At 39.6% G+C, this 16,538-nt stretch overlaps 1 protein-coding gene across 1 annotated transcript; it reads left to right on the top strand.

Annotated features, from left to right (window-relative positions):
• The first annotated feature begins 2,903 nt into the window (after nt 1–2,903).
• On the top strand, nt 2,904–12,832 carry LOC139724436 (small ribosomal subunit protein uS2-like). The gene is made up of 7 exons (XM_071635580.1): nt 2,904–2,937; nt 6,016–6,182; nt 7,234–7,352; nt 8,060–8,305; nt 10,218–10,346; nt 10,806–10,937; nt 12,206–12,832. Exons 2-7 carry the CDS (start codon nt 6,050–6,052, stop codon nt 12,428–12,430), a joined length of 984 nt encoding a protein of 327 aa, XP_071491681.1. The 5' UTR covers nt 2,904–2,937; nt 6,016–6,049; the 3' UTR covers nt 12,431–12,832.
• The last annotated feature ends 3,706 nt before the right edge of the window (nt 12,833–16,538 follow it).

Raw genomic sequence — 16,538 nt, forward strand, 5'->3', positions numbered from 1 at the left:
AAGAAAATTCAACATATTTTCATTTTTTTCGCATAATAAAAGAGCATTTGACTTGCCTCTTTCTAAAGGTAGGGGAATAATATTACCCATGACATATGTCGGTAACGTGTCAAGGGAATGTGTACTTTTTTCAAAAGATGGAATTTTGTGAAATTCTCTTTATATTTTCTTTATATTGTTGTACGCATGTGACATCGTACACTGCAGTAGTCTTCTCATCCAGTGGTTACTGCACAAAAACTGCAAAAATTCATAACTTTTGAACAGATTGTCCGATTTTCCTCAAACTTTCAATGATGTGTTCTACTAACATTGCTACCTTTTCTCAATCCTTATGTTTATGAAGGTGAATACACACACTAACAGAAATTGAAAAAAAAAAACCAGAAATAGCATTCCTTTTTCCTACGAGGTTGTATTTGTTTCTTTTTGCTAATCAACTAGCCTATCAAAATCGGGTAAAAAGGCTATTGCAAAGGGATGTATAGAAAGTTAATTCAATTGGAACTCTCCTTCATCACAGGTGCTGCCAAGTCACATGGAATCAGTGTGAGAGTAGAAAATCGCATTCGACACATTTCTCACGCTCCCACGCTGGTCTTGAGAGGGGAAACAGCTAATAGGATAAAATACCATAATAAATTTGATTAATATTATTTTACTTGATCTAAGCCCGATGCTTTAGTATCTATAAGGGAAATACACTATTATTTAGCTCCTAATAGGGGCTATTCTCTTTAGTCGGTGAAATTGAAATCTCACCGAAAGACAAGAATGAGTTTATACTTTTGGAAAAACAGAACACACAGAAAAAAGAAGAAGAACTTAATCTTCCCAAACTAATGAACCAGCTTCATAAATTTTGTAGGAGCTCCCAACTCACATCTACACAATAGATGTATACCCTCCCCCATCCTCATCCTTACCCCTTAGGCCGCTGAATTCGCTCATGGCCTCCCGTCTAAATGTTCATGAATATTATTATTGTGCATAATATATTATCATATTCAGAAACCGTGGATGTATAAGCAACCCCATGAAAATGCACAATTTTATCGACCATCCCACAGTCTAGCCGGAGTGAACACAATACACGTAGAATAATAATGCAGAAAGTGCTTGAAAACATATTCAAACAAGGGAACAGAATGGTGACATTGCGAATCTCGTTAGTTTTTTTTTTGCCTCGTATGATTTGCATAGACACACATTATAATGTCTTCAATATCATTCTAGCGCAAGTCGGCCAAATCTTCATGCTTGGAGCCCCTCCCAAGTTTTTCTTGCTGTAGCGAACTCCTTCCTCGTCGCAGCGCACGGTTGCACAAAGGCGATGACCTCGGGAGTGGGCGCTATTCACTGTGGAGGAATGCTCGCTCAGCACCAATACATCGCTTATTTCATTAATTTGGTTCGAATACGGCATCTCGTGACGACGGTGATCTTGTGAGCTGACAAGCGCGTCTCACGTTGGAAGTGGGGCGATTAATAAAAAATAATGTGTATCCATCTCCATGCAGACGATTGAAATTAATGAGACCAGTGTCCCATCCCGTCTTTGATTATACATAATATATACAGCGATCTCGTTCTTTCTCCCTACTCCTTCGTTTTTGTTCCAAGAATTCATTGGACATTCGTTATGCAACATTCTTTCAAAGTTATCACTGTTGATCCATGGGAAGTGTATAAGCAGGGACTCCCACCTGCTATCCTATATACTTCACGTATATAGGCCCTAAGTATCCCCTTACATTCCGTCCACCCTCGCAGCTTTTTTTTTTTAACTCATCGGTACAAGTGTTGTTGTTTTTTGTCTACAATAGAAATAAAAAAAATGATTGCATATAGGCCTATGTCATGCCAATTCAAACTACTTCAACTAACAAACAATTAAATTGTCCCGCGCGCCTCATGATATAATTAAACTTCTCCTAACTTATTATAAATAATTGGCACCAAAGATTCTAACCTTGTAGAAAAAGAAAAATATTCATCAGATATGAAGGAAAACAGTATTGATGTCAGTGGTGAGTGATGACACGATGACAACAATAATGAGAAAAATAAAAGCTCTTATTTTAATATTATCATTATCGATAAAGATATATTCACTGTTCTTTCATTATCATTGATTACGATAACTGATACATCTTCATTTCATCGTAATGAGACCCAAATATGGTAATGAATATAATCCTATGTGTACGTAGGCCTACGTCATTCTTGTAGTAATTTCATTCACACTGTTTTTCTGGGCACCCCACTGACACAAGTTACCAGTTTGTGTAACTTCTCGATAAATCGGGGCATGTTCTCTTTATCAGATCACTGGATATCTCTGTCTATGTTCCATTCCATAGGATTGAAGTATAGGCCTAATGTGATTGATCTAGCTGACTGGAATAAAATGTATCTGAATTGAACTAATTATCCTTATGAATTATTGATAACATCATTATTGTTATCTTTATCATTAATATAATAAGGGTGATAAAAATCTTGATCTCTGTCATTTCTAATTACCTCTTCCACTCCTGTATAGCTCTGAGCCTATTAGCGATGCTGTCCTCACGATTGAGGGCTGTCAAAAAAGTGACCACTAAAGACATACCGCTCCTACCTTTTCCATAACTCAGACGCGTTCGAGTGCCCAATATTCCTCTGTAAAGTACTGACTCTCCTAATTTCAGAGCTGCACCATGGTTAACAACGCAGAAATATACTAATTTTAGTGTATCAATGTTGAAGCTGATTATTTATCATCAAAACTTTAGCAATACTAGCTGCGTTTACTGTACTCTTTCGCATACGCTATTTTGATAGCGCACAGCAAGTTCCACTGAAACTATAAATAGCGTATCTACATCCCGCACACATCAATCACTTCGCCAAAATGCGCCCTCTTTTCCATTGCTCCATACGGCATTCACACGTGTATGTAAATCCAGAGAAATGTTCATTGTATATTGTAGCTTGATGAAAGTTATGTGTTTTTACTATGTCAACATGGAAGAGTTAATTATTTTATCTTTTCGATGGGGATGATTAAATATGACTGTAGAGTTGTATTAGTCAGAATAAACGTCTGTAAAATGAATGCTCTTCTCTCTTCGCTCCCCGGTACTGACGCCATATTGAATGCATGGTTCTCTGTTCTCTGTGTAGTGTGTGTGTGCTATGCTGGCTGCATGCTGGAACTGGCATAACTGCGACCAGCGGCCCCATACGCATAGCGTAATGGGGCTGCGGACTGAAGCATTCAGGATCATGACAGGGTAGTATCAATAATCGCGGATAAATATCAACTTGAAATCGAAAAATTTCTTCAATTTGAAGACTTACCAGTGAAGTTGAAGTATTGACAACAGGCTTTGGGCAACGTTTGGTTCTGCCAATAGACTAGTCCCTTCTGTTCGAAGTGATGACTCACTACGGTTTGGCTGCCATGCATAGGCCATGTACACAGTTTAAGCAGCGCCTCAGTCAACACAGTGCAAGCGCAGATCCCCGACATGCATAATTCATGTCGCCCCGAACTCACCGAGAATGCCTGCTGCTCCACCTCTCACCGGATTGTATACAGAATATCGATATCTCGACTATCGGCTGTGCGATCGCAGCAATGAGAGTGCTAAAAATATCTTGGCCTCTTCTCTCTTGGGCTCTCTCCGCTCTGCGATGCGCTTGCCAGCAAGGTCTTACCTCGCTGCTGATTGGCTGAGCCACGACTGCATTGGCCATGTGTATTGTGAACACTGTGTCTCGCTCGCGCTAGCTGCATTGCTAGCATGCACAGTGCGTGTAGTCACTGCACGAAATTCCGCTCTCGTAACCCGTTTGTATGTACCCAAACAGCCTCGCAGCGCACCACTGGTATTGGGTAGGTCGCTTGCTATGGAAATAACATTATCAACATTGATCTATGCACTTCAAACATCCTCGCACATACATTGCACATACTCGCACACGGTAAAAGTAGTATCAAAACACGGATAAATCGCTCGAGAATCCATCAAAAAATACTACGAGGATGAAAAAAAAATTGCATGAATGACCCAAACTACTCCTTTGATGACATATTCCTGGCACAGATTGCTGGAAAATTCCATAAAATAAGGCGAAATTATACGGAAAATCTCCGTCGTTTTCCAGTAAGCCACGGAGGTGTACATGGTATCAACGTAAAGCTTATGAATGGAAGAAAACGATGATGTCATTTTCGGAAGGCATTGTGGGAGAGCAAGCCGACCAATGAGGGAAAACCTTTCATAGTTGAAAAGCGATAGCAAGCCGATCATCAACCGATACCAGCTTGCCGTCGTCTGCTATGGTAGGGATCAACGGCATGGTGCCATGCAGTTCGCTGAGCGAGACATGACGTCATCGCTCGTGAACGGTGGGAATGTAAACCGTAGTGTGACTTGATGTGACTTGGTCGAGAGGAACCTGGGAGAGCTACACTGAATTGACGGCCAGTGCATGCGCACACAGACATCTTATCCGGTCAATGACAATGGATTTGAAATTTGTGTTCATGTGATGTGTGCGCATGTGCTGGCCGTCAATTCAGTGTAGCTCTCCCAGGTTAAAGAATTCCTCTCGACTGAGTCACATTAAGTCATCAATCGAACAACGTTGCCCGAAGCCTGTTGTCAATACTTCAACTTCACCTGTAAGTCTTAAAATTGAAGAAATTTTTTGATTGTAAGTTGATATTTATCCGCGATACTACCCTGTCATGATCCTGAATGCTACAGTCTGCAGCCCCATTACGCTATGCGTATGGGTCTGCTGGTCGCAGTTAGAACTGGCATAGGTTCTATACGTTGTACAGTGGTCTGGTGGCCATCCTGTACATGCAGGCAATCAAAATGACTACGGTGCGGTTGATAGTCGTATGTAAATCAAAGCGTGCCATGGTAGAGGTCTGCTAGGAATTACGTGAGAGACTGAGTAGATTTCTACTGTCTTTGAATAGGATTTCAGTAACAATCTTGACTTGTTTGAGTAGAACTTACTGTTAGACTGTTAGTTTTAATGTAAGTGTTACTATAGTAACACTGCTATAGTAAAGACAAGTGTTAGAATCTATTTGTATGGAAATCCAGGAGAGGGGTAAGGCAATGATGGCCAGCCCAATGTGGTTATGGTGTTAATGAGATATCTAACATTTGTCCAAATTACCATTACATTGTCATTGACCACCCTTCTTCAACAGTTTGACCTTTGTTCTGTATATTGCATCTGGTAAGTCAGACCTGTAACAGAGGGAGGGGGGCTCTGCAGTGGAAAAAACAAAACAAAACTAAAAGATATAAAGAGAAAAAAATGAATTGCCCCCCTCCCCCCCCCCCCCCATTTTCTAGCAGCATCCCAGTTTAGTTTGGAAAGAGCTGCTTCAGGGATTACCTCGTCAAGAAAAGAAATTTTATAAAAGGGCGCCACCTTTATTTTTTGTTCAAGAAACCAAGAAACCATCTGTGTGAGGTGATTGTAGTGGTAATCACAGTGAAACCTTTTTTTTTTTTTTTTTGCTTGTCAGCCGGTGAATCCTGGAAGTAGCAAGCCTTTTGGAACATAAACTTAAACTAAGAGGTTCACTTTTTCTAATTCTGAACCCAACCATAAAGATTCTGAGTTATGGGCCTGGTAGTGGAAGTGGTGAGATATAAATAAAAAAGAAAAAGGACTTCTTTTTTTTTTCATGTGTAAACACTTTATCAAATTGAAAGATTGATGTTTTCACCACAAAATCTCAATGCTCTCTCCTGCTAAAACCCCTGAAGAGGAGATATGGTGTTATCTGTTTTCAGGAGATGACGATGTGTATTCCCCCCCAAAAAAACAACAACAACAACAACAAACAACAAACAAACAAACAAACAAGCAAACAAGCAAACAAGCAAACAAGCAAACAAACAAACCACTCACAGACAGTTTTCATCATCTTGTATATTCTTCACAAATGTTGTCATATCACAGCTATCTATTTATGGTTTGTGGAATTTTTAGGTTGATCACCATCGCTTCCTAGATCAGCAGCAACATGTCCGGAGGTTTGGATGTTCTCGCCTTGAAGGAGGAAGATGTGACCAAGTTGCTGGCCAGTAGCACCCACATTGGCTCAAGCAATTTGGACTACCAGATGACCCAGTATGTCTTCAAGCGCAAACCAGATGGTAAGTTGGAGAATAATGAAAGGAAGTTTCTTTTTCCTTTTTTTTTTTTTTTTTTTTTGGGTTTCTTGTGCATGATCTTAGATTAGCTGATAGTTCTGAAAGAAAGCACAGACAACTATCAGAAGATTTTGTCATTTGTTCATAATTGAGATAAGGAAGATTCACAGTCAGGGTGAGTCCTGATGTGTTGTTGGACGTTTTTAGCTTTGTCATTCAGCTAAATTACGTAAGAACTCAATATTTCTGTAATGTGGTTTTGTTCTCATCTTACAATGTAGCTGTATTCTTTATGATTGTGTAGACTTAAACTATTGCCAACAATTCAAGGGGTCAAGTGTAGATATTCCTGAAAATGTCTTTGTTGAGAGAGCAGGATTCTGGAGTTAAATTTTCTGTTAAGCGATCACACATTTTATGGATAATCAAGTGTTCAGAACTAATGTTGGCTCTGCAGATACTTGGTGTGCATTGCCAAATGCTTCTGAGGAAATTTTGATAATGTGTGAAGTAAACTTGACAATCGTAACTAAAAGCTCTGTGTACATCTGAATAAGCCAGTTCGGAGTTCTACTCTGCGCATGAGCAGAAAAAAGGTCATTCGGACCAACAGGCACGTTTGTTTTTAAAGTCACTGGGATAAGCGTCTGTGATGTATTATTATGTATAATGATTATTCATGTAATCCTTATAAATGCTGCTTGCCAGCACATCCACCTGACAGCAAAAGTGACAGCAAAAAATGTAAGATAATGAAATGGATGCTTTCCCAAGTGTTAATTGACGGATCATTCTGGCCATCTGGTCTATGCGAGTTCATTCTTTGTTTAAGCAGGATTGATGAATACCATAAATCGTTGCGTAAAGCTTATGCATTATGTCGCTCTGAAAACGAGTGAAGAGCCCCTTAACCGACTGAGAAAAAAGAAAGGTCATTCGGACCAATGTGCCCATGAGCTAACTCCGAACTGGCTTATAGCATGATGTCATGTCTGTGGAGTGTGATGGGGTTTATCTCACACTCGTGTGATTCCATGTATCTCCCGTTTTCCAGGGAGTTACATCATCAATCTGAGAAAGACTTGGGAGAAGCTGCTGCTTGCAGCTCGCATCATCGTTGCCGTGGAGAATCCAGCCGATGTTTGCGTCATCTCCTCAAGGCCCTACGGCCAGGTTAGAAAAATTATTTTGTCATGTCTTTCTGAGGTGCTTTGTCTGTGGAAGTGATTATTCTGTCCTGGAAATTAATTCATGAAATTCATCAGTAAGACCTCCAAAGATGTACTCTATGAGCCAATGTGGATTATATAAAGGGGGAAATAAAAGTTGTGATTGAAAGAAATTATGTTTTCCATCAGTTATCATATTTGTATGATATTTTTGCTTACGTGCATTTTATTACTTTATGTTTTCTTTGCTTGATAAATTCAGTGTACACAAATTATTCATGTGTGAGCCATGTTGTAGGTTTGTACACTGTTGCATGGTTCATTTGCTCTTACTTTTTTTTCAATATTTGTGTGTGCATACTGTCAGCATGCTGTAATTTCTAGTTGACACAGTCATTTGGGGGAAATTTCACTGTTACAAATATAGCAGCATATAGTAATACTTGCTATGTTACCCTACAATGACGTTTAGCAATTCCTGTGCAGTATATTGGAAGATAAAGGTTTGCTGGAAGTTTTCATTATTATTGTCATATCCTTCTCCCAGTTTAAGCAATCTATGACACACCAAGCATTTAGACAAAAACTCTTGCTCCTAATTCTGCACTTTGCCTTCATGCTTTCACTGAAAGCTCTCCACAAAGCTGGGGTTTTATACAGTATCAATTGTGCAGACGGATGACCCAGTTTTTGACTTTCTTCCTCCCCCAGCGTGCCGTCCTGAAGTTTGCCAGCCACACAGGTGCCACAGCCATCGCCGGCCGCTTCACCCCCGGTACTTTCACCAACCAGATCCAGGCTGCCTTCCGTGAGCCCCGCATTCTGATTGTGACTGACCCCCGCACTGACCACCAGCCAGTGACCGAGGCCTCGTATGTCAACATCCCGGTCATTGCCCTCTGCAACACAGACTCCCCTCTCCGCCACGTCGATGTCGCCATCCCATGCAACAACAAGGTTTGTGAAATATTGATGCAGTTCAAAAGCCAAGGCCATGTCGTGATATTTTACCAATTTTTGCTTCAACTCCAGAAATATTTGACAATATTTTTATGCCTCCGCCACGAAGTGGTGCCGGAGGCATTATGTTTTCGGGTTGTCCGTCCGTCCGTACGTCTGTACGTCCGTACGTACGTCCGTACGTACGTCCGTCCGCTTTCATTTACGCGATAACTTGAGTAATATTTACTGGAATTTTACCAAACTTGGTCCAAGTATGAAGTATGATGGGGCAATGATTTGATAAGATTTTGGGTGAAATCGGCTAAAGGTCAAAGGTCAAAGGTCAAGGTCAAATCATGAAATTGTATCCGTTTACGCGATAACTCAAGACTGGATGGAGCAAATTTCACCAAACTTTGTTGGAGGATAATGTATGATGGGACAATTACTTGATTAGTTTTTCAGTGAAATTGGACAGAGGTCAAAGGTCAAAGATCAAGGTCAAATCCTAAAATTTATCTGTTTACGTGATAACTCAAAACTGGATGAAGCAGCTTTCACCAAACTTGGTCCAAGGATGATGTATGATGGGACAATTAGTTGAGTAGATTTTAGTGATATTGGCAAGAGGTCAAAGGTCAAAAGGTCAAGGTCAAATGCTAAAAATGTTGCTATTTCCCCATATATCTATGCAATGCCCGCAGTTATTTTCTTGAAACTTAGTGTAGACATGTACTACTGCGTAAAGATTCTCCAGAGAGAGTTTCATGTCATATGGTCAATGGTCAAAAGGTCAAAGGTTAGGTGAAAAATGTTGCAATATCACTTTTCTCGCAAATGGTTCAATGTATCTTCATGGAACTTGGTACATATGCATGTACTGACTGGCAGGGATTATCTAGGGAATTTAGGGGTCATTGGTCAATAGTCAGGGGGTCAAAGGTCAAGGTCAACTCCTCAAAATGTTACTATTTCCCTCATATACTAGTATATGCAATGATTGCATTATTAGTTTTAGAATTTAATGTATGTACATGTATTACTTAATGGAGATTCTCTTGGAAATTTCCAGCCAGAAGGTCAAAGGTTAAGGGTCAAAGGTCAGGTTTAAATGAAAATAAAAAGATATATTTTGTGCTGTAATTACACTCTTTCTTCATACCTTGAAAATTATACTCAATGCATAAACTTATAATAAGGTCGGTCAGAAGTCAAGTAAAGATTTTCAATTCCCCAAATATGTGTACCTGCACTCTTTAATAGACAATTATAGCAAACCCAGTTTGTGGAAAGTGAACATTCAAGATATTTCTGACAAACCTGTTATTTCGATATTTTGCCAGTTATGTGAAACTGTCATCACACATTGTGAAGACATTGTACTATACACCTATTGGGAGAATCATGCATTATGGCGGAGGCATCAGTCGCCATAGCGACATTTCTAGTTTTATTTTTTTTTAAAGGGTAGCTCGAGGCAGCCCCAAGAATAATTTGTATGAAAAGTTTCCATAAGACATGATGGGTGTGTGTTATATACAGTTTTATGTGTGCCTGGTGATCCTTTATGGAAAGTTTCATGAAGTATTTCTCTTATACAGCCCTTGTGGTCTCCAGTATCTGCCTGAATCCAACATATCTAAATGTATGTGACAATGAAAGATATTATGATATACTGCCAACAGCAATTTTAACAATGATATAGTGATAACAGTAACAAACAGAAAATGGTTAGTCAGTGTTTGCTATCTCTATGTAATTGTGTTTGGAGGCCCAATATTCACCCGAGGTGCTGTTTTTGGAGATCTAAAACATCAAAACTTCGTACATAGAATGATATATAGAATGGTGCTAGGTCTACATTGTTTTCCTCATGGTGTAGCAGTTGCTTTGATTAATTATCTAAGTCTTTTTCCTCTCCATGTAGAGTATCCACTCTATCGGTCTGATGTGGTGGATGCTTGCCCGGGAGGTTCTGCGTCTGCGTGGAGCCATCAGCCGTGACGTCTCGTGGGAAATAATGTGTGATCTCTACTTCTACAGGGATCCAGAGGAGGTATTTATATTTGTTGCCTCATAGAAATGCAAACCGCCATGATTTGACAACGCCATAATTACAGAAGAGTGAAGGTTCCTGCTGCAAGGGACCCAGTGTTTTTAGGACCAGGCACAAATGAACACTTTGGTATATTGTAGAAGTGCAGATGTAGATTGAAGTATAATGTTGCTGAAACTAACACACATTTATGATTAAACCCCCCCCCCCCAAAAAAAAAAAAAAAAAAGAAAGAAAAAAAAAAAAAAAAGGTGCCTATGGCATACAGAGTGTTTTGTAGAATCATGAAGTACACGCTTTTTCCAAAAGCCCTACCACCAAATGTGTAGAACTAGAAACTAGAACTAGAAAATTATAGAGGAACAGTGTATATTCTGACTTCTCATCAATTCGAGAAAGTTGCTTGTGACTTTCATATCATGTTCCACTTTGCATTCCCTCCTCCCCCCACCTATCTAGGCCGAGAAGGAAGAGCAGGAGGCCCGCGACCGGGCTGCTGTGGTGAAGGAGGAGCAGGCCCAGCCGTACGTGGACCAGTGGGGTTCCGAACCCGTAGCCCCAGCACAAGGTGTCGTGCCTGACGTCATGGACGTAAGTCTTGAAGCGATTTGTGTTTTCATTCATGTATCCTTCTGGATGGCTACTCATTTCCTCTTCACCTCCTCTTGGGTACCATGCTCTGCCATATCTGTATACTGCCACAGTGCTGCCATTTGGGTCTACTCAAATTGTGTTGCCTTCTTGAGAGTTTCTTCTTTCTTTGTTTTTATGCAAGTTGATCCACTGAACTAGTAGTTTTACCACTACCAGCCCCTTTTGCAGTCACTTTCTGTGGCTCTATGTTAAGTTTGGTCTGGGTGATGCAATACAGCACATTGGTACAAAAGTTGCTTTGTTGGTCCTGGTGGCATCCTAAAATCACGTTGATTAATACCACGGTACTTTGAAAATATTCAGCACTATCACTATTATTTGATAGAATGTCCTGGGAATGTGCAGGGAATAATTTTCCTTCTCGAAATTGAATAGCAACTTTTGTCAAGGGACATACATTTTCAACAAAATGGTATACAAGTCTATGTAATGAAACTGCAATGCAAATTACATTTTGTATAGCAGTCATACCAAAATGCATAGCAAATTGCTATGCGATACCAGGAAAATTATTCCCTGTAGTGCCCCAAAAGGAAAGGATCTCAAAGCAGAAAGTATTGGGAATATCCACCAAAGTTCATTATTAGTAAACCACCAAATAGTGACACTACATGTGAGATGTATTTAATATATTACCAAGATTAAAGGGGAATTCCAGACGATTTTCATAATATCACATCCTGTGGTACATTAATCGACCGCTCAATGTATAGATTTGTGGGATTTATTGTGGTCCTAGATCAGAGAAACCAATACTCTGAAAAACCCAAAATAAATTACACTGAACAAGGATGATGGATGATATAGAGGCTCGTGTATTTCAGAAATGTGCCAATGTAATTCCATTACAATACAGTTTGCTGAACAAGTTCACCTGTGTAGAATTCATGTATGCTTTCTTCTTTTGTTCTGCTTCTTTGAGCCCCATGCATGCATGCCTATGGTGAGGCTACGGTGTCATCCTTTTTCAATGTGATTTGTTATAAATTTTGAAAACATTCTTATTCCTCATCACAATCACTATAAGTTCTGAAGCTCTGTACCCAGTATAACCAATTTATAGTTATTGAAATGTAAAAGTCTGAAAAACATTTGGAGGTTTCCTTTAACTGTATTTGAATGAATTCAGCATGTCTACAATTTCCACACGTGGAAAGATATAAACGAATGTGTCATCACCGTGTTGTTTAATTTCTTCCGTACAGTGGGGAGCAGATGCCACCAAGGTTCCCACCCCTGCTGCCCCAGGGATGGCCATGCCAGCGGCCACCACCGCTGGTTTCGGCACTCCATCAGAGGACTGGGCCCCAGAGGCCGCAGCCCCTGCACCAGGAGGCGCCCCTCCGGCACCTCAGGCACCTGCCCAGGACTGGTCCACCGACGACTGGGGCGGTGCCACGGCCACCAACGACTGGGCCGTCTCCTCATAAAGGAACATATCCCAGTGTTGCCCCCTAGAGTGTTAACTCTCCATCCATCACAGTGGATGCCCAGGGAGGCATAACATAGATGGGTGTACAAGAACTGGAAATGGAATATATTACTTTATCACCAACGCAAACTCCAAATGAACATGTTCTCTGTTCTTAGAACAATGAAAGCATTCAAAAGCTTCTCCAGAAAGCCATGGCTTTGAAAGATAAAGAGACTACTAACTTTTATTCACATGATACACATTCCTTCATCACACAAGAGAGAGAGAGAACAAAAGGTGATAATTATGTTCTATTTCCCATATTTCATCTGGTGTCCCAATCTGCTTGAAACTTGTACACATCTTCATAAATTGTTGGAGAGATCCAAATTGCAAGGTGACATGACAGCAAAATAAAAGCAAGCTTTGGTCTTGGCCAATGAAACTTCAGTGCTGACTACTGTTTTTTCCTTCTTTCTTTTTCTTTTTGTACATCAGTAGAATGGTTGTATGCTGTTGGTGAGGTATAACCTTAAAATGAGTGGCTGGAAAGGCTGTTTCTGCTTGCTATACTGATACACGGGGCATGATGGCTTTGATTGATATACATCTGTGTGTCTCATACCTGCCAAATGTTCAATTTTAATCTGAATATTCAGATTTGTCACTGAAAGAAAACATTAATTTTAGTGTGTTCTGATTTTTGTTAAAATATCTATTAGTAGTAAAGTATATGAAATTTATGAAAGTTCAGATTTTTAAATATTTTTTCTTTGTTTGTTCAGATTTATTAAGTCTCAGGGCTGGCAGGTATGGTGTCTGTGTGTGTGTGGGTGTGTATAGTAATATCACATTACCAAGGTAACATTTGTGTGCTATATTGCATTGAGATTGCTTTCTGAAATTCTGTATTACTACAGTTTGTATGTAAAACCATCGTTGTCAATGTCAAAATACACAATTTCATTAACATCAAAGGGTCAAGACCCCACAATCACCTTTTTCCTTACGCTGACATTGATAACTATAATTGAATGATTCTAGTCAAATGTGGTACATATAAAAAGAAATATAAAAAGAAATATATATATAGATTTCATCTGTTCAGTATATGACAGACCTAAAAGTACATCACTACGACCGACTGGACTGTAACCAAAGCAGTATGTCATTGATGAGGCAATGGTCGGAGAGAAATTGTTGAAAAAGATTGTCACTTCACCAAGGTACTTTTTTGCAGGATTGACTTGCATTATAGCTCAAATGTGATGCTTGTGTGTGTGTGTGTGTGTGTGTGTGTGTGTGTGTGTGTGTGTGTGTGTGTGTGTGTGTGTGTGTGTGCTTGCGATCACATAGTTGTTTGTACAATGTCATTAATAATGATAATAATAATAATAGACTCTTATAAAGTGCTCATTTCCATCTAAAAAAGATACTCAAGGCGCTATTGAACAGAATACATATTGTGTCACGTTACAACAGTATCACAGAAAATAAGACAATAAACTAACAAACAATAGGCCTATATAATTATACGTACACATACTATACGTACAGGTATACAATATTGTCAATTTAAATTGAAAATATAGGTCTTGAGATTCTTTTTGAAACTATCGATGGAAGATGATTCTCTAAGAGATTTTGCCATTCCATAGTTTTGGGCCCATATATGAAAAAGCCCGATCCCTCCAATTATGCTTGATTCGAGGTACCTGTAATTTTAACGAGTTTGATGAACGGAGATTACGTGGTGGTAGGTGAAGATGAAGAGTATTTTGAAAGTAGACAGGGGCAAATTTGTGCAATGTACGGTTAACAAGAAGAAGAATCTTGAAGTTAATACATTTTTCTACAGGAAGCCAGTGTAGGGACCGAAGTATTGGGGTAGTATGCAGGGGCGGATCCAGGAATTTCGTAAAGAGGGGGCGTGTTTACAAAAATAAAGGGGGGGGGGGCGCACGCACCCCTCCCCCTTTTTTTCTTTTTATTTCTTTTGTTTCAACAAAAAATAAAGGGGGGGGGGGCGTGCGCCGGTTGTGGTCCTCCCTGGATCCGCCCCTGGTATGTACAGTTTTCTTCGTGAAAGTAAGTAATCTAGCGGCACAATTCTGAAGACGTTGCAGTTTACTGAGTTCTTTTTGTGGAAGGCTGCAAAACAGAGAAACATTAAACATTTCTATGCTGAAAAAAATAGAAATGCTTACACCATTTTTTTTTTTTCACATAAACACTGACTGCTCTGTAAGAACAGGGAGGTGCCCTCCCTGGTAAGAATAAATAGTACAGTGTAAAGAGCTGCTGGGCCCACTCTCAAAACACGCACAGGACTTCAAACATGTGAGAGAGTAGCCAGTCTTGTGTTAAAAAAAAAAAAAATGTTTCAAACACCTTGAGCTTGTTTACCATACTATAGGTCCTACTAGTACATTGTATATCACAAGCTGTAACTCTCGATACAGGTGTGGATGAAGAAAACAAATGGCACATTACTTCTATTTCCAGATATATAAGTGATTCTTGCATCGAGATATTTCTGTTGAAGCTAGTTGACAAATTACCCTTCGACTTCAGTAATATAAGTCATGAGTATACATGCTCGGGTGTGAAGTATTTTATGGTTATGTACAGTTGTGCTTTATTTGTTTGTTTGTTTGTTTGTTTGTTTTGGGGGGATGTCTTTTTTTTATCATGAAGATTACTCACTGAAAAGCCAGGCGACATTCGTTTACATCGATGAAGGGCAATTTGTAGTCTATTTGTCAATCAGTTGAAAAAAAACCAAAACAAATATTAATTTTCAATGTAGGTCTTTAAAAACAATGCAGCGCTATCAAGTTCCCGTCAACTAAAATTTGGTATTAGATCAGTGCAGTTCCCTTACCTTACGAAGAAATTTATTGGAAAACAAAAAGAATTGCCGTACATACAACTGTCCACACACAACACATATACGCACCCTATTACACGCATGCACACATATACAGACACATGCACATGCAACGACAGAATAAATTGAAAGATGCTTTATTTTTCACTCTTTCCCTTAATTTCTCCCCATCCTATTTATCGTTCTCTCATTCTCTCTCCCCTCTGTCTGTCTCCCACCCCCTCCCGCTTCACTTGCTATTGCATAGTAACAACCTCCTCCCATTTCCCAGCGATAACAAAGGTCTCTGACCGGCTGTGCAAGGCGGTAAGACGACAACGACGAATCACTAGTCTTCATTACCGCCGAAGTCAGAATTTACTGGTTCGTTTTAAAGCAACAAGCGATGATTACAGGTTGCTTTACTTTGGGCTGATCATGACATTTTACTTGTAAAACAACCCCCCGAAATTATGCACATTGAAATGATAATGTTGCTGTTAATCAGAGCCTAATGATGCCCCTGATGGTGATTATTGACACTGAGAGGTAAAAAACGACTGCTCAATTGTGTCGTCACCAGTATACAATGCCCGTGGAGTATGCAGCCGCGTACGTGCTACTCCGCAACATCGTAGACCTTGAAGAAAACTTAAAGTGATACCGATTATATCCCGGACTGATATAGAATTATCAACCCAATCGACACCATTTGTTGTACTGATTGACATTTGGTATCTGTTTACATGTGACACGCCATCATATCTATGTGAAATGATTAAACATCAGTCACGGAGATGAAAAAAAAAAACTGCGATAGGGTACATGCAGTATCAAGTTGATATATATGTAACGTGAAAAATTTAATTCATCATACGAAGAACTGAGAAGAATTAATGTGGATCAGTGACTTCATTAAGGAAAAAATATGAGAATCTATAGATCATAATTCAGATTTTATACTGCACTAAAAGTTTTGTTCATCATTTTTCTTTTTTTTTTTTCAGGAAAATAGTTTGTCCTTAGAAAACACCGCCAGCCCGCATTTGTTGGGCTATAAATTCATGAGGTGCCTTTAAGATGGCGGACACTCAATACCAACTGACATTGATACAGCCATTCATTACTAGGCTTGTCTATCAATCTGGGACTAGACATAGTTTGCAAGTCATATCACCATCTATTTCATAAACATTGGGCGGTGCGATGCTTACTAACACACCGGGCGTGCTTGTGTAGTCTATTGGCTTCGTGC

The sequence above is a fragment of the Diadema antillarum genome, unplaced genomic scaffold (genome assembly GCF_040938485.1).
Source record: "Diadema antillarum isolate AM-2024a unplaced genomic scaffold, OU_Dant_1.0 scf00000214, whole genome shotgun sequence".
Classification (NCBI taxonomy): Eukaryota; Metazoa; Echinodermata; class Echinoidea; order Diadematoida; family Diadematidae; genus Diadema; species Diadema antillarum.

Excerpts from the sequence above, each read along its gene's own strand:
- LOC139724436 (XM_071635580.1), top strand. The coding sequence starts at position 6,050 with ATGTCCGGAGGTTTGGATGTTCTCGCCTTGAAGGAGGAAGATGTGACC. Across the intron at positions 8,306-10,217 it reads CCATCCCATGCAACAACAAG|AGTATCCACTCTATCGGTCT; the intron begins GTTTGTGAAATA and ends CTCTCCATGTAG. Across the intron at positions 10,938-12,205 it reads TCGTGCCTGACGTCATGGAC|TGGGGAGCAGATGCCACCAA; the intron begins GTAAGTCTTGAA and ends TCTTCCGTACAG.